We start from the raw sequence: 18,330 nt of genomic DNA on the forward strand, positions 1-18,330 counted from the left end.
GATATATTTTTGAAAACTCAGAGATGTGGATTCAGACGGCAATTAAATCACCACACGACCTTGGTGTTTGTCTAAAAACAGTAGGTAATTCGGCCGGGGGTTTTTACACGGGTGGTTGGAGAAAAACACTGACATTCTGGATTCGGACGGCAATAAAATCACAGACTAGCCCCTGTCAATGATGAAAATACCTTATGACCCCTTGAGAAACAATTACCGTCCAAATAGGGCTTTAAATTATGAATACAAAACAGACACCACGCACAAAATATTGTACATGGCATAAATACTAATTTGGTAGCCAGCTATACTGAGCCCATGTTGTGTTTATCGAGTACGGTTTTACTACTTTTTGCAAAACGAATGCACTGTGAACTAACATGGACTAAACAATAAAATAATCTGTATTTTTATTAACTAACATTAATAAAGATTAACAAATAAAGTAACAAATGTATTGCTCATGGTTAGGTTGTGTTAGTTAATAAATTATCTAATGAAACCTTATTTTAAAGTGTTACCTTATTGTATATGGTTTTAGTTTAACCCTGAAACAATCACATGATCAGATTCCACAAGAGTTTGTGTTTATAATTGTATCTTGAATATAAAATAAATGTGTATATAAAAGTTTGTATGTTGTTGTTTTTCTCAGAGAGGAAGATCACTCCGGATGAAGACCTCGTCATTCTCATTGATGGTCTGAATGAGGCCGAGTTCCACAAACCAGACTATGGAGACACGATCGTGTCTTTCCTCTGTAAGACCATCAACAAGTTTCCAGCCTGGCTCAAACTGGTGGTGACCGTCAGGACCTCGCTGCAGGTAAACGCACATTTACAATATTTGGCTTTCTGGAATTGATTCTCAACTTTATGAGGGCATATTTTTCTAATTGTGTAATCATACAGTGTGTCATCCGTACATGCAGTATACAGTTTAAGATATCTGAATAATTAGATCTCATATATTAGGGGATAATATGTATACCTAAACTAAAAATAGAATATTAAAATGATCTCATATGGATCATATAAGTTTTGGTTACCTTCAGTGGAGGGACAGAAACCAAATTTTGGGTGAACTATTCCTTTAGTGAAAATAATTTTAACATTTACCATTTTATTGTGCATTTCGACTGTACCCAACAGACCAAAAAGAAGCTACAAAATCTAATACAAGCATGATTTTTGAAAGTTAAGCCACGTTTCCACCACAGGAAATTTCCCCAGGAACTAGGGACTTTGGGGTGGTACTCGGGGTGTTTTTTCGACCGAACTGGGGTCTAAATTAAGTTCCAGGTAAAGATTTCCCCCTCAAAACGGCCCTGCTCGCGAGGTAGTACTTTTTCAAAGTTCAGGAACTTTCGGGGGTGGGACTTGGGCGCTGAACATGCTAATTGGTTGAGCACACACAGCATTTTATTTCAACAGAAAAGTCTGTTGCGGTGCGTGCAGTAAGAGTTCGAATCAACAACAGAGTTTAAAAAATGCGACCGATGGACTGACGACGAGGTTCAGGCTTTATTAAGTGTATTTGCGGAGGACGAAATCCAGTGAGCACTGGAAAGTCGCGTACATTCCTATGTCACAGAACTAATCTTCACAGTACTTCAGATTCAGATTCAAGTTTATTGTCATTACACATGTACAAGTACAATGCAACGAAATAAGTTTGGAGCAAGCCTCCGAGCCGCAGCTATTTAAAGCGCCGCCACACGCTCTCCAGAAAAGAGTAAGGGAGATAGGAAGGAGGAAAGGGAGGGGCAGACGGTTGGATGGGGAAGATCAGCGCCAAAGCAGAGCGGGGAGCAGATAGAAGGCACGTCTGCTCTGTATGAGATCAGAAAGTGGAAGCCACTTTAGACCACGATTGAAATGCAGACAGCAGCAGGTCTGCGGGCAAAAGAGTTCCTGGGAAGAAAGTTCCTGGGACAAATTGTTCCGGGTAATTTTGTTGGCTTTACTATGCTCTTACCTCTACCTTCTAGGAAATCACCAAACCTCTCCCCTTCCACCAAATCTCTCTGGACGCCCTAGAGGAAAATGACGCCATCGACCACGATCTCCAGGGCTACATCCTCCACCGCATCCACAGCAGCGCGGAGATCCAGAACAACATCTCCCTCAACGGCAAGATGGACAACACCAGCTTCGGCAAGCTCAGTTCCCACCTCAAGGCTCTCAGCCAGGGCTCTTTGCTTTACCTGAAGCTCACCTTCGACCTGATCGAACGCGGCTACCTGGTGCTCAAAAGCTCCAACTACAAGGTGGTCCCGGTCAGTCTAGCTGAAGTGTACCTTCTGCAGTGTAACATGCGCTTCCCAACGCAGTCGTCCTTCGAAAGGGCCCTGCCGCTGCTCAACGTGACCCTGGCTTCCCTGCACCCGCTCACCGATGAGCAGATCTACCAAGCCATCAACGCCGGCTCTGTGAAGGGCACGCTGGAGTGGGAAGACTACCAGCAGAGGATGGAGAACCTGTCGGTGTTCCTGGTGAAGAGACGGGATGGGACGCGCATGTTCGTGCACCCTTCCTTTAGAGAATGGCTCATATGGCGGGAGGAGGGAGAGAAGACCAAGTTCCTCTGTGATCCCAGGTAAGTGTAAAAAGTAGTTAGATGCTATTTATACTTATAAATGGTGGCAGATACCATTGTTGCACAATAAACGGTATGCAAAAATACCATAGAGTGTAAATGGATGGCGCCTTACTGGGACAATAAAGCCCTCCCTAAACTTACCCCTAACCCTAAACACTTTATTATTAACCACACATTAGACACTTTATTCCCACTTTTCAAATATTTTATTAGCTGTATTGAAAATAAATGCCTTTGCGATCTGATATGTGATGGGAAAAAGGGAGTTAGATGACTCCTACACTATTGCTGCTGTTGACAATCCAGTGTCTTCCGTAATCCCAACCAGATTCAGTCAGTGGGCGGAGTTAGAGTAAATAGCCTCTGCCAACAAGTCGGGCTATTTGCACTTAGTGTAAATAGACACTCCAAACTGATTACGATGTTTTTTGAGAAGTTTTTATGTTTCTAACATGTTTTGTTTTTTTGAAGGAATGGCCATACTCTTCTGGCTTTCTGGTTCTCCAGACAAGAAAACAAACTAAATAGACAGCAGACAATTGAACTGGGTCACCATATACTGAAAGCGCACATATTCAAGGTAAGAGTGTTATGCAAGATAAAGATCACCATAATGCTCATATTCACGGGTAATGCTTTCATGCATTAAGGCTTTTTGTCTCATTGTTGTATCATACTGTAGGGCCTGAGTAAGAAGGTTGGGGTTTCTTCATCCATCTTGCAAGGGCTGTGGGTGTCATACAGTACAGAGAGTTTATCTACGGCTCTTTCATCACTCAGAAACCTTTACACGCCTAACATAAAGGTACTGCTCCACTTTACAGATCTTGCATTTGTTTTAACTCTAAAACTAACACTATGGATTTAATGTTTGCTTTAAATGGCACCTATTATGCTTGTTTTTATTTGACCTTTCCTTTAGTGTTTAAATGGGTCCTTGATTATGATTTGACTTTTTTAACTTTAGTCAGTGTGTAATGTGTGTAATGTTTGACATCTGCAAAGTTACGACGCTCAAAGTTCAAAACAAAGGGAGGTATTTACTTTTAGAAATCGCTTTTTAACAACAAACAGCTGGTAGGGACTACAACGAGCTTCTTCATGGGTTAGTGACATCACAAACCCTAACATTTACATAAACCCGCCCCCGGGAACACGCAACAAAGGCCATGTAGAGAAGAGGAAGAGTTGTTGTAGTCTTTCACATTTGGGAGTTGCTCAAGCTGTCATCCGTCTTTCACATTTATTGCAATACAGTACGAACAGAAATGCGATAGCATGTCATAAAAGCAAGATGACAACATGAGTTATAACCATAATTAAACTAAACTATACCTGTTCTATCTTCATGCAGCAGATATTCTTGAACATAAAAGGCTGAACAGTTTCGGACATTTTCAGTGTGTGTCTGCGTGAGGTAATCGGAGCTGCTAACACAGGCTCTTGAAGCTCCGCCCTCTTCTTGAAAGGGGGCCGGGAGCAGCAGCTAATTTGCATTTAAAGGGACACACACAAAAATGGCGCGTTTTTGCCCACCCTCAAATTTTTACATGCTATAAAAAATTACCTGTGGGGTATTTTGAGGTAAAATGTCACATACAGACTCTGGAGACATCAGAGACTTATTTTACATCTTATTTTACAAAATAGGACCCTTTTAATATACCTGTAAACAATCTGCAAAGTCCGAAGGGAGTGAATCTCTTCAAATGAAAGCAAAGCTCAAAGAACATTTGGGTAAGTGATTTCACTGTGTTGAAGAGACCCAGTTTTTTACGCGGTGAGGCCAAAAAAATAGACTTCCAATACTGACGCTACAGTTATTATAAATATAGTTTCAGCCTCAGACCCATGGAACTTCAGCTGAACGTCTGATGCATAAGGCACACAAAATTGGAAACATTTTGGGAGTTTCGAAGTTGTCATCTGATTGGTTGAAATCTAAAGAATTTTCGGGAAACGTGTGTCGCGCTTTTTAACGGTCCGCCCTCCCCCAAGCCATTGTGACGCCAAACCCCCTCATAGTAGAAGAAAGCTGTTGTGTTGTACACTTATCAGGATCAATTAAATGCTGGATTTTCAAAAGCATGCGAAATTCACTGCATAGAAGTTTTGCACGCCAGTCTGTTATTGTAGGGACATCGGCTTTACATTTTCATGCACATAAACATGACGCTGTAGAAAAAATTGAACTGTGATTGGTTGCTTTACATGTCAGTCGAATGGCCTCTCAGGCAGTCCTTGGCCAATGAAAGCTACTATAGACTGCCTTCAGTCTGAAGGTCTGGCTTCACGAGACTACCATATATATAATACAACAGCTTCTCACGAAGCCTCAGGAGCTGAAAACCAATTGTGGAAAGGGGTGTTATACGCTCTAAGAATTTGACCAATTACAACAGACTGGGCCAGCTGACCAATCAGAGCAGACTTGGCTTTCAGGGAAGACGGGCTTTCAAGAGACAGGAACTAAAACAGAGCATTTCAAGCACAGGGTGAAAAGAAGTGCTACAGCAGTGAATAGTATGAGGAAAATAATGTGGTTTTCTACTTTAAATATATATATAATATGGGCACTTTAATTTTCTATAGGTGTCACGGCTGCTGATATTGGGTGGCGCTAATGTGAACTACCGTACTGAGGTGTTGAACAACGCTCCGGTGCTGTGTGTGCACGCTCACCTGGGCTACGTGGACATGGTGAACCTGCTGCTGGAATACGGAGCCAGCGTGGACTCGGCATCTGAGAGCGGCCTCACTCCTCTGGGCTACGCGGCCGCCGCTGGACACCTGGGGATAGTTACTGCCCTCTGCAAGAGGAAAGCACTGGTACGTGAGTGTCTGACAGGCGGTTACATTAAAAGATCTACAATTCATAAATCACAATTTATACTTTATGCTCAATAAATGCTGTTGAGTTTCTAAGATGAAGTACTCGATGTAGTACTTGATGGTACTATAGCTAGTCAAGCAACTACACAGAAGTCATGGTTCGATACGTACCTCGGTTTTGGGGTCACGGTTCGATACGAGCTCTGTACAACAGGAAAATACAACAAATCCCCAGTGCTAGCTGGTTTCTTCATTTATTTAGCAAATTACAGTTTGTTCCACCTAGCGGCATTCAGTCCCCCTGAGGTAGTTGGTACAGTCCAGCCTCCTTTAGAGTATTAAGCACTAAGCAGTAAACAGAATGCACTCTTGCATAGGTCACAATGCCAAATGATTTTGTCTCATTATAACAGCAGAAACAACGTAAAATACTCTGGTCAGACATATAATCATTTGAAACCGTAAAGGGACTATTTCTATTTGCGTACACTCACAATAAAAACAAAACATTGTGCTTTTGTAGAGTAAAGAAAACAAACAGAATGCTGGTTTCTGCCATCCTGGGGCCTATACCATGAAGCCAGTTTAGCTGGCTAGCCAGATATGTTTAAGATAAGTTTGTGCCAATCCTGGGTTTTAGGTACCATTAAAGTTGTTTGGCTTTTGCCAGTGTTCATCTCCATAGTAGCTTACGCTCCACGGTTATGTTCTGGATAAGAGATCTCAAACTGAAATTGGACCAATCAGCTGTGAGAAAAGTGACACACCTCTGATGCAATAAAGTCACTCCCCCTTTTTCTACTCCAAATTAAAGGTCACTACATAGCTAATGGTTTTTAAAGACTGAAGCGTCTGGCTTTTAACAATGCTTATTTATAATAATAATAATTTTGAATGATTGAGGGCCCTTTCACACCTACCTTGTTTGGTCCGGATTTTCTGACTTTTCAGTTTGGTCCGAATCAAAATTACAGGTGTGAAACCTCCCCCGTACCACGGTCCGGATCAAACTGAACAAAGGTTCGGTTCGTTTCTAGTGTGAAAGCATTTTCTGTATGGTTCGGACTTTCAGACCATTTACAGGAAGTTCCTGTTAATGTTTAAATATTATAATGTTATTTTTAAATTTCATCTCGGCTATATTGATTGTGAAAAGTGAAAAGATGCGCAAAATGTCAGAAGACAGAAGGTCAGAAAGGATTTTGACCACTTCATTAAGTTTTGTTTTGTAGAAAGCCGTTCTTTAAAACGTTTTGTATAAATTGTATCTTAATTTTAATCAACGTTTAATCAGATAATAAATAAGAAGCAAATAGACTACAGCAGACAACAATCGTGACATAGAGGCGTGGGAGCGATCACATGCTTTGCACATGAACTGGAGCGCGTCTCAAATAAAGCGAAACTCAGCAGCTACTCGCCTCACAGACATGAGAAATATGTGTATAGAAAGCTTGAAATGTCCACTTTTAAACAAAACAATTCTAAACGAAAAGAAATAGTCAAGCAATGCACACTGTTCACTAGTGGCAACGATATGCGTCCGTTCATTCATTCTTGTCAAAGACGCTGACGTCAGACGCACGTCTGTTTACAAACCAATCAATGTCCAGATGCCGCCCACACAGATGATGACGACAGGACGTGAGTATGTCATGTAAAGTTCTTAAGTCCGCTCGCATAATTGCAATGTGAAACCAAACCAAAACTAACCAAATGTATAAAATGCAAAACATGAACTTGGGTTCGGACCTTGAAAACGCCCTTAGATGTAATTATTATACCCTTAATCAATTACACATGTATCATTTTAGTTAATCAATCATTAATAGGCACTTAGTTGAAATTTATATAAATAGCCTATATAAAGGTCATACAAATAAGCTTTAAAATGAATAAATAAAGCTATAAAAATTACTACATGTGAGCTTAAATGTTCAATTCTTTCTATATATCAACTAAACTAACTTCATAACTTTTACTTGCATTGATGATTGAAGATTTTTCTTTAAGTTGTCCTGTTTTATAGACAGCTCTTTTCTTCTTGCTGTGTAAATTTGTTAAAATTTTAAATATTTTTCAATCTTGTAATATTCTACAGAAGAGAGAAGTGAATCTCAGTTTCACTGATCCACAGCATGTGATTGGCTGTTCGCTACTGATGTCACAGCTAAACTCCTAAACTCAGGATTTCATTTTCATTTATTTATTCTTTAATTAGGGACAATACACATTAATAATACATAAAATATGTAAAAATGCGCCAGATTTAGCCAACACTGGCTAATTTTCATCCGTAGTCCCTTGGCAGGTTGATGTTAGGGACAAGACCAAACAAAACAAAAGAAACAAAAATAATGTGTACCCAAATGCCTATAAATGATCACAATTTTGATTTGACAGTAACTATTTTTTGGTTGACCTGTTATACATTTTAATTATTTTTCGTGCCATCTGAACTCTTGTTTTGGGTAGGTGCATAGATGTCTCTTCTTTTTCTGTTGTGTCTCCTGTTGTGGTGGTTAGCACACAGAGTTGCATTACCGTGCGCGCCCCCTTCTGGATTGGAGTATGGATCGCCTATGACTGACTGTATTCATCGTCTGACTGTATGCACCCCGAATACATATACCGTTACACCCCTACAAGCCACCCATTTAAAATAATAGTTACCTATAAGCTACAATCAAAAATTACTAACTGCATTGAAACTACTTACAGTGTCGCAGAGTTACGAGAGTCCGCAATGTTTCTCTTTTGCACTTTTCTAATTTAACATACTGTGGTTTTAAAAATGTAATATCAAATGATATTATCAGCAAAATAATGAGTTACAGCAATACGATTAAATAATAATGAAATATTACTATTATTATTATTATTATTATTGCCAAATAACAGATTTGATTTGATTGGACGGTTGGAATATTATTATTATTAGTTTCCCAGGGAGCAAAAAAAGCCATGTGAATAGCAATTATATTTATGAGTCATAAGCAAATGCAACAGAAAATTTGACAATTAGAATTTTGACATTCAAACTTTAATTAAGTTGAGCTTATCACAAACAGCAGCCAATCAGCAAACAAGACGCATTCTCATTAAATATTTCAGTGCAAATTAGAACAAGAAAAAACCCCAGAAGGATTTATCTTTAATGTCTGGTTTGCTTTAACATCGTGCCTGGGATGCTAGACACTAAGTCACTTTCACAGGACGTCTGACAGCTGTGCTACAAAAAGCTGATAAAAACGCTGAAGAGTCATTGCTATGGAAACAATACACTGTCTCATCTAATCATAAACTAGAAGGTTTTATACCCTGTCAACAGCGGACATGAGGGGCATAGTAAACATTAGTAAACGGATGTCCTGTTCTGTTTCTGACTTATTCCATTCATTCGCTGCATCCGAAATTGAATACTTCCCTACCAGGGCTTGACATTAACACCCGCCAGCCAAATGTGGGTGTATTTCAGCAGTCACTCCTCCTACTAGCCACTTTGGCCGGTTGAAATGTATATATAATATACATTTTTCAATTGTAGTCTTTTAAAAAGGCATCTGAAATAATAAGTGCAATGGAGTGCTGTCAAAAATATAGATTTTCCAATACATATCTATACTGAAATATCTGAAACATTTCCAATACTCATTTTCGGCAGAATAGATAGACAATACCAGCGTCTCTTTCTCTCTCTCTCATCTCTCTGACAGAGAGTTTCACATAAACCAGCCTCCCCTCACTCACTCGTTTCACTTGGTCCGGTTGAATATTACAGGGAATGTTACAGGGCCTGAATTTCGGCGTGGGATTGCTCGTATTCCATATAATTTTACTCATTCCCACAGATTTTGTGCTCACACCCTAAGTGCACGCACATAAAGCTGTCTCTCAGCACTAAATTGAGTTCTTTTTTCACTGCTTATTGCGCTTAAACAGTCAAAAACACACAAAATAATGTCAAAATATCAGTCTTAGCGAGTTTTCAATGCATGTGTAACAGTATACTGGATCCGTGTGTCAGGTCTTAAAGTGACAGCAGCCTAATATACCTGCTGCCAAATTATGAGATAATATTTAAAAAAATCTACATGGCAGTTTTCCCCCATGGTGTTTATGTCAAAAATTGTGACCAGTGAATATGCTGAGTGCTAGTAACTTTGAAAAAACACTAGCCACAGTGGCTGGTGAGCAAAAAAGTGAATGTCTTGCCCTGTTCCTTACTATATAGTATGTGGAAAACAGTGCTCCAATGAAGTCCAAATACATAGTATTTGAAAAGCAAAAAGTACCGTGATGACCTACTACTTCAATGGACACTTTACTATCCCATGAGGCCATGGGAGAGGATTTATGAATGGCAGTGAAGCGACACAATTGATGCTGGTAGGCCACGTGATAGTGACAACATGGCGGATGTTGTTGCAAACCATATTCTTTTGCAAGTAAGCTACAAGTTTTAGCTCATCTAGCTGTGAATCTTTGGTATAAACATACCTTAACTCTCTGGTGCTCTTCGTTTAGGGGTTGCATTGGCTATCTTCCCGGTCATAAGTGACTGGACACCTAAAAATTAAACTTCCTCCACCCCAGTAAAACTAATGCAATTTATTTTTCTTCAATAATATTTTTTCTTTTTAATTTTGTATTTTGACATGATTTGATGGTATTTTTTTATATTTATGCAATAACTATGGTCTATTTTTGCCATTGAATTTTTTTTTTTTTTTTTTTATTGTTTTGTAATTTAAAATATTTTTTTATTATTATTTCAGTATTTCAGGTTAAAATAGAGACTAGGCCTTCAAAATATTTTTTTTTGAAGGCAGATTAGCCCCTCTTTTGGAATTATTTAAGAAACCATGGGTGTAATCACTAGAGGTCTCTACGGAGAGGCTTGAGAATTCCCTTGTTCTCTTTTGAACACATTTAATGATTTTTTTTTATGGATTTGAATATATATTTAAAAAATCGCAAATGCTATTTATTATAAAGTTTTAGTTTTTTTTGTTGTTGTTATAAATATAGATTTTTTTCTGTGAATTTGTGTTTTTGCAGATTTCCCATTCATTTCCTATGGTGTCATTTTTGACCGAATAGCACAAGTGGGAGTGTTTTTTTTACGACCACTTAGCATGCTCGAATCATGCCCTCAATTTTTTTGTGTGTTTACATACCTAATGCTGGAAAAGTCACCAAATTTCATATCATTCTGATGAAGCCGTGATTTTTTTAAATTCCAAATGTGGTTCATAGGTTCAGTTTTTCATAGGTGTGTATGTATAAGTGTGCGTGTGTGTGTGAGTGGATGTGTCAATATCACACTCTTGATGTTTTAGAGTGTCACCCCTTTACTGCTGTGTACTTTTTTTCAGCATTGTGGCCGATTTGTAGATTGTACACGCAAATATTCTGTGAATTTTTGTGTTTTTGCCGATTTCCAATTCATTTCCTATGGTCGGTCATTTATGACCGAAGACAATGAACGCTACTTTTTTTTTTTTTACGATCAATTAACATGCTCGAATCATGACCCCAATTTTTTTGTGTGTTTACATACCTAATGCTAAAAAAGTCACCACGTTTCATATCATTCCAATGAAGCTGTGATTTTTAACATTTCAAAAAGACCGAAGAGCACCAGAGGGTTAAACAAATGAAGAAGATCTCAGTGCCCCCGCTGAGAAACACTGGACCAGATATTCCTCTCCATTTAAGTGCCACAGAACCTTGTAAATGCACTTTTGCAAAATCCAGCCATGATTCATGGAAATTGCATAAAGCCAGTCAATCAGATATGCGCTTACAATTTTGGCTTTTGTGCGCTCAGTTCGCATCTGACCTTGATGAATAATAATATTTCTGTGTGTGTGTGTCTGTCCTCTCTATAGCTCGACCACTCGGACAAGCACGGTCAGTGTGCCCTAGTGCATGCCGCTCTTAGGGGGCACCTGGAGGTGGTGAAGTTCCTCATTCAGAGCGACTGGGGCCAGACACACCTCCAGACCCCCTCCTCTACACAATCACAAGACACGCCCTCCCCGACACAGCCACAGGCCACGCCCTCCCCCACACCGCCAGATGCCACGCCCTCCCCTACTCAAGACACGCCTCTGGAATCACAGCCCTCCAGCCCTGAGCAACAGGAGGATTCAGAACAGACGCCGCAGGAGTCCGAGCAGAAGGTGGAGGAGCAGGAAGAGACTCCGGAAGAGTCGGGACAACAGACACAAGCAGACGCTCAGACTGGGCAGCAGACATCGCCACAGCCTGTGACCTTCAACAAGAGCCTCGCAGTGCAGCAGGCCCTTATAGCGGCGGCGAGCATGGGTTACACAGAGGTAATGGCCTGCTGGTGTCATACAAGTCCTTGCATGCTTCTTGCTCATATAGATACTAATTGTGTCTGTGTCTTAAAGATTGTATCTTATCTCTTGGACTTGCCTGAGAGGGATGAAGAGGACACTCAACGAGCCCAGATTAACAGCTATGATACCCTGTGGGGGGAGACAGGTAGAGTTCCACTCGTACACTATTTGTCAAATAATTGTACACTAATACATATTGAACTTCCTACTAAGGCAGCATCGTAACTGACATGAAAGACTCTATAGTGGCTGATTTAGTGCACTCTACATACACACACTGTTTAGATCAATCTCTTTTCTTAGCAGTTTTGGTTCCGGAAGTATTTTTTCTTTATATTTTTGCCATAGGGATTTTTAAAAAAGTCTTCATTTAAGAGATATAAGCCTTGAGCCAAACCAACCAGCTACGAGGAGAATTACAACATTACAAACTTTGATTAGAAGCAAAAAGCAAAAAGACAAAGCTACAAGATTGTGTGCTTAAAGGGATAGTTCACCCAAAAATTCATTAATTACTCACACTCAAGTTGTTCCAAACTCGCAGAACTAGCTTCAGAACACAACTGAACATATTTTTTATGAAATTTATTTCTGTCCCTCCATTGACAGTCCACATAACTACCACTGTAATCCTTCAAAAAGTTCATTAAGAGACCATAAAACTAATCCATGTGAATTGAGTGGTTTAGTCCGTATTTTCTGAAGAGACTCAATCGCTTTATATGATGAACAGATTGATTTTAGGCTTTTATTCACATATAAACATTCATAAACATACACATCAGCTGAGGTGAATAGAAGCTCAACCAATGAGGTTCATTCTGGAGTTACGCAGCACAATTGAGCTTCAGCAAGAGCCAATGAGGTTCATTCTGGAGTTACGCAGCACAATTGAGCTTCAGCAAGAGCCAATGAGGTTCATTCTTGTGTTACACAGCACAATTGAGCTTCTGCAAGAACCAATGAGGTTTGTTCTTGCATATCAAGCTAGTATGGTAGAGCTTCTGTTTATGTTTGCGGATCAATGTTTATATGTGAATAAAAGCCTGTTCATTATACAAAGTGATCGTGTCTCTTCAGAAAATTTGAACTAAACCACTCAATTCACAATATATGGATTTGTTTTATGATCTCTTTATGAACTTTTTGAAGTGGCAACGTGGTAGTTGCGTTGGCTGTCAATGGAGGGACAGAAAGCTCTCAGATTTCATCAAATAGATCATTTGTGTTCCAAAGATGATGAACGGAAGTCGTACGGGTTTGGAATGATATGAGGTTGAGTAAATGATGACAGAATTTTCATTTTTGGGTGAACTATCCCTTTAACAGCTTTAGTGAGTTAAAAAGTACAATACCATGAAGCATTGCGAACAACATAATCATATGAAAAAACAACATAAAATGTATTTAAAGATGTTGATGGTGTATATAAAAGCATTTTATATTTATAGCAAAATATGCATATTTATATACTGTATATATACACTCACCTAAAGGATTATTAGGAACACCTGTTCAATTTCTCATTAATGCAATTATCTAATCAACCAATCCCATGGCAGTTGCTTCAATGCATTTAGGGGTGTGGTCCTGGTCAAGACAATCTCCTGAACTCCAAACTGAATGTCAGAATGGGAAAGAAAGGTGATTTAAGCCATTTTGAGCGTGGCATGGTTGTTGGTGCCAGACGGGCCGGTCTGAGTATTTCACAATCTGCTCAGTTACAGTTACGCACAACCATTTCTAGGGTTTACAAAGAATGGTGTGAAAAGGGAAAAACATCCAGTATGCTACAACAGCAGAAGACCCCACCGGGTACCACTCATCTCCACTACAAATAGGAAAAAGAGGCTACAATTTGCACAAGCTCACCAAAATTGGACCGTTGAAGACTGGAAAAATGTTGCCTGGTCTGATGAGTCTCGATTTCTGTTGAGACATTCAGATGGTAGAGTCAGAATTTGCCGTAAACAGAATGAGAACATGGATCCATCATGCCTTGTTACCACTGTGCAGGCTGGTGGTGGTGGTGTAATGGTGTGGGGGATGTTTTCTTGGCACACTTTAGGCCCCTTAGTGTCAATTGGGCATCGTTTAAATGCCACGGCCTACCTGAGCATTGTTTCTGACCATGTCCATCCCTTTATGACCACCATGTCCCCATCCTCTGATGGCTACTTCCAGCAGGATAATGCACAATGTCACAAAGCTCGAATCATTTCAAATTGGTTTCTTGAACATGACAATGAGTTCACTGGACTAAAATGGCCCCCACAGTCACCAGATCTCAACCCAATAGAGCATCTTTGGGATGTGGTCGAACGGGAGCTTCGTGCTCTGGATGTGCATCCCACAAATCTCCGTCAACTGCAAGATGCTATCCTATCAATATGGGCCAACATTTCTAAAGAATGCTTTCAGCACCTTGTTGAATCAATGCCACGTAGAATTAAGGCAATTCTGAAGGCGAAAGAGGGTCAAACACAGTATTAGTATTCCTAATAATCCTTTAGGTGAGTGTATATATATACAGGGAGATTGACTGCATTATTCGCAGTGCTTCATGGGAATGAGCGGCTCTAAAGAGTTAATTTAGGCACAATCTGCTTGTTTTGATTCTCTGATTGGTGGAGATTCATTTTAAAGATAAAATTTAAATTGCTGAACCTCAAGTGACTTGACTGTGCAAACTTGATGAAAAATCTTATATGAAACCTCCTTCACTTTCTATGTACTGCAATACTTGTGATGCATATTGAATGAAGTATATTTAACATTCCTCTTGCAATCCAATTGCCATTTGGCATTGCTTTCTGTGTGAAGAATGCATATAATATGCAGTGTTTGAGCTCATGATTGACAGCTCTCTACTGCTCTTCTCCTCAGCACTGTCAGCAGCGGCAGGGCGAGGAAAGCTGGATGTTTGCCGGCTGCTGTTGGAGCAGGGCTCTGCTGTGGCACAGCCCAATCGGAGAGGGGTGGTGCCACTCTTCAGCTCTGTGCGTCAAGGGCACTGGCAGGTAATTGATATTTTAATATGATCTGCCCCAGGCAGGCGCCACGGCAAAATGGCTGCCCATTGCTCCCAGTGTGTGTGTGTCCACGGTTTGCAGTGTGTGTGTGTGTGTGTGTGTGTGTTCACTACTCACTACTCCTAATGTTTGTGCACTAACTTGGATGGGTTCAATGCAGAGGACCACTTCCTAGTATGGGTTACCATACTTGGCCTTCACATGTCACTTAATTTCACTTTTTCCAGCTTTATCCATTAAAGATAAAGAGTATGTTTCAGCTGTACCCTCTCTTTCAGATTGTGGATCTGTTGGTTTTGCATGGAGCAGACGTAAACCTGGCTGATAAACAAGGCCGTACTCCGCTCATGATGGCCGCCTCAGAAGGGCACCTGGACACGGTGGAGTTCCTAATGGCTCAGGGTACATGATATACACCTTTATGACGCAAAGGGGCAGTTTTACGAGGCTTGCATCAAAAATAGCTCACGTCTTTTGTTTATTTGTAGGTGCGTCTATGGATCTTATGGATAAGGAGGGTCTCACTGCTCTCAGCTGGGCATGTTTGAAAGGACATCTGTCTGTGGTTCGTTGCTTGGTGGATAGGGGTGCTGCGACAGACCATGCTGATAAAAACGGACGGACGCCTCTCGATCTGGCCGCCTTCTATGGAGACTCAGAAGTGGTGAGTGAGACCAAAATGTCTGTCTGTCCACCACACGCCACCCAAAATGTGAGATGGTGGTCCAGGGGGTTACACCATGGAACTGACACACAGAAGGTTGCTGGTTCGATCCCAGCGGTCACCACCAGTGTGTCCTTGAGCAAGGCACTTTACTCCATGTTGCTCCAGGGGGATTGTCCCTGTAATAAGTCGCTTTGAATAAAAGCGTCTGCCAAAATGCATTAAAAAATATATATATATATCTCATAGACTTGCATTGAAAAGTTAACGGTAATTCCTCCCAGTGCGTTCAAAGTAGATCCTCCAAACCTGGCATCACACTTTCGGCTGTTTTGACCTATTATGCTACAGTTTGTCCTATAGAGAGATGAGTCGTGCTCTTTTTTTCTGTCTCAGGTGCAGTTCCTGGTGGATCATGGGGCTTTGATCGAGCATGTGGATTACAGTGGAATGCGTCCTCTGGACCGGGCAGTCGGCTGCAGAAACACGTCAGTGGTGGTCGCCCTGCTGAAGAAAGGAGCCAAAATCGGTACAAAAATAGCCACGTTTACATGCAACCTAATAATCTGTTAGCCCTAATCTGTACAGGGTTCGAGGGGTTCGAACGAACCACCCCTAACTGCAAAAGGTCCAGAATTTAAGTCCGTTTTTTTGTAGTAAACAGGGGTTATTTTTAGTATTGACGGCCAAAAATTCGAATCCGGACCACTGTATTTTTCGATGCGTAGGCTATAAATGTTGTGAAATAATTGCCTATAGTATTACTTTAATGCAGCAGATATTGCACAGCACCAAGATCTTCTGCCTGCGGTCTGTCACCGCTCGTCAACGTCAAAACATTTAAGAGGACCAATCAAAACAAAGTAGGCAGGCTGAGCGCAAATTCCAGCATAACGCTTCAGTAAACGCTCATAAAGTGCGAGATAAGATATAAGTAGCTAAACGAAACATTTCATGTTTGGCAGCTGTTTTCGGAATGAAATGTTTAACTACCGATAAAAATAATCAGGCAAACTAATAAACCTTTGTCTAATATCGCCATTTTAAATTTAAAATAGATATGTAAATACGTATATAATTTACGTGATTTAATGTATTAATAAGCAACTGTCAATGTGAGAGGACAAGAAACATTAACGAATCCGTTTTCTTCATATATAATGCATACGATTAATAATGAATGTGTACATATTGTGAATGAATTTTTAAAAAAATCTTAGAAAGTGATTAATACAAATTATTCTAAATCTAAATTGAGAATGAGAGAAAAAGAAAGAGAGATGGAGATGAGGAGAGAGCAGGAATTGACAAATAATCTACTGCCCACTGACTTAGTTTTAAAGCTATTTCTCATAATTATTTTGGCCTTCAAACGTCTTAAAATGCACATATGTAGATATCAGAAATCAAAATGTTCTCTGGGGAGAATACCCCGACCCCCCCTAACTACCTAGTGGGTGTGTGTGTGCAGCAAAGTAAATAATTAAAGCACCTTTGTTTTGTGACCAATTATACATAAGTGATCAAAACTTCATGTTTCACAACATGAAACAAACACATGTTACACTCTAAAAACAACCCAAGTTGGGTTGAATATGGACTGACCTAGCAATTGGGTTGTTTTAACTTTTAACCCAGTGAATCGGTTGTTTTAACCCAGCAATGGGGTCGTTTTAACCCAGTGAATGGGTTGTTTTATCCCAGCGGTTGGGTTAAATGTTTGCTTAAAACAACCCAGTCGCTGGGTTAAAACAACCCAATTGCTGGTAACTATGCCCAATTTTTTAGAGTATAGCTTCTAGTTCTGTCACATGAATTTGTGATTTAAACTTTGTGGGGAAGTTTTGATTATCCGTGCCAAATAACAGTGTGTGTTTGGACTGAAAAAGGTGGTACATGATCTTGGTTAGTAATTCGACCACATTGTAGTAAATATGATGTGGAAAAAGAACCCCCTTTCACTAGGCTGGCCACGGGCCTGATCTGAATTACATTTAGATCGGATTGGAAGGAGTGTAGACCTGAAATAATCCGATCAGTCGAAAGTAAAGTAAGCATGTGACCGCTTGAATCTGAACATTTTCTCAATTGGCGTAGTGCTGTGATGTGTTTATTTATGGTCGTGAAGGTAATGCAGCGACTGGGAAATGCGCTAATGTTTTGGTCAGATTATATGTAATGCACATGTAAATGAATATGTGAATCGGATTGCAAATGTTAGGGTTCTTATAAACAGAACAAAAAAATGGATTGGATTCATTCCAATTGATGAAAATGTGTGTGTGTGGCTCAGGCTTTGCCAACATTGCCACAAGCATAGTGCAACCAGAAATCCCCAACCAGCAAATGATCCAAAGTAAAACGGCAAAGCCCAACATGTGTGTGTATGTTTTCATGTAGCTCAGCTTGTGCTTGGCTGCTCTAGCATTCTGCTGCTCTGTGCTTTACTTCACTTACCTCTCTCTCTGGAAGCGGGACCCTTTTTGTTTGTGGTGTTTGCTTTTTGTTTTCACTCTCTTGCTGAGAAACTCTTTCTCTCTGTTTGTCGACTCAATGGTTGGTGAGAGATAGTTAAACGTTGTTGGTGCTGTTTTGTTGTTGAACTTTTAATTTTCTATTCTTTAGCTGAAGCTCTTATTCCCCACCACTCACAGCTGCTTTTTTGTGTTCCCCCTCACTTTTCTTCCACAACCACCGCCATCTCTCTTCACTTCTTCTTTCTCCCACTCTCACGTTCACTCACCTACACACACGCCACTCTCATAACCACCTCTGGTTGTGCTGCTCACTCCATCTCGACCCTAATCCTCATTCCCTCGCTCTCACAACC

The 18,330-nt window shown here is 40.3% G+C and overlaps 1 protein-coding gene across 1 annotated transcript in view; it reads left to right on the top strand.

Annotated features, from left to right (window-relative positions):
* The window catches only part of tanc2b (tetratricopeptide repeat, ankyrin repeat and coiled-coil containing 2b), a 94,483-nt gene that overhangs the window by 67,767 nt on the left and 8,386 nt on the right, over window positions 1-18,330 (top strand). The window contains exons 9-19 of the mRNA XM_079801649.1: window positions 656-825; window positions 1,991-2,598; window positions 3,073-3,181; window positions 3,284-3,406; window positions 5,194-5,430; window positions 11,328-11,777; window positions 11,856-11,949; window positions 14,691-14,824; window positions 15,115-15,238; window positions 15,325-15,500; window positions 15,897-16,029. Coding sequence (XP_079657775.1) covers window positions 656-825; window positions 1,991-2,598; window positions 3,073-3,181; window positions 3,284-3,406; window positions 5,194-5,430; window positions 11,328-11,777; window positions 11,856-11,949; window positions 14,691-14,824; window positions 15,115-15,238; window positions 15,325-15,500; window positions 15,897-16,029 — 2,358 coding nt within the window. The remainder of the gene's footprint in view (window positions 1-655; window positions 826-1,990; window positions 2,599-3,072; window positions 3,182-3,283; window positions 3,407-5,193; window positions 5,431-11,327; window positions 11,778-11,855; window positions 11,950-14,690; window positions 14,825-15,114; window positions 15,239-15,324; window positions 15,501-15,896; window positions 16,030-18,330) is intronic.

This window comes from Gobio gobio (genome assembly GCF_949357685.1).
Source record: "Gobio gobio genome assembly, chromosome: 20".
Lineage (NCBI taxonomy): Eukaryota > Metazoa > Chordata > Actinopteri > Cypriniformes > Gobionidae > Gobio > Gobio gobio.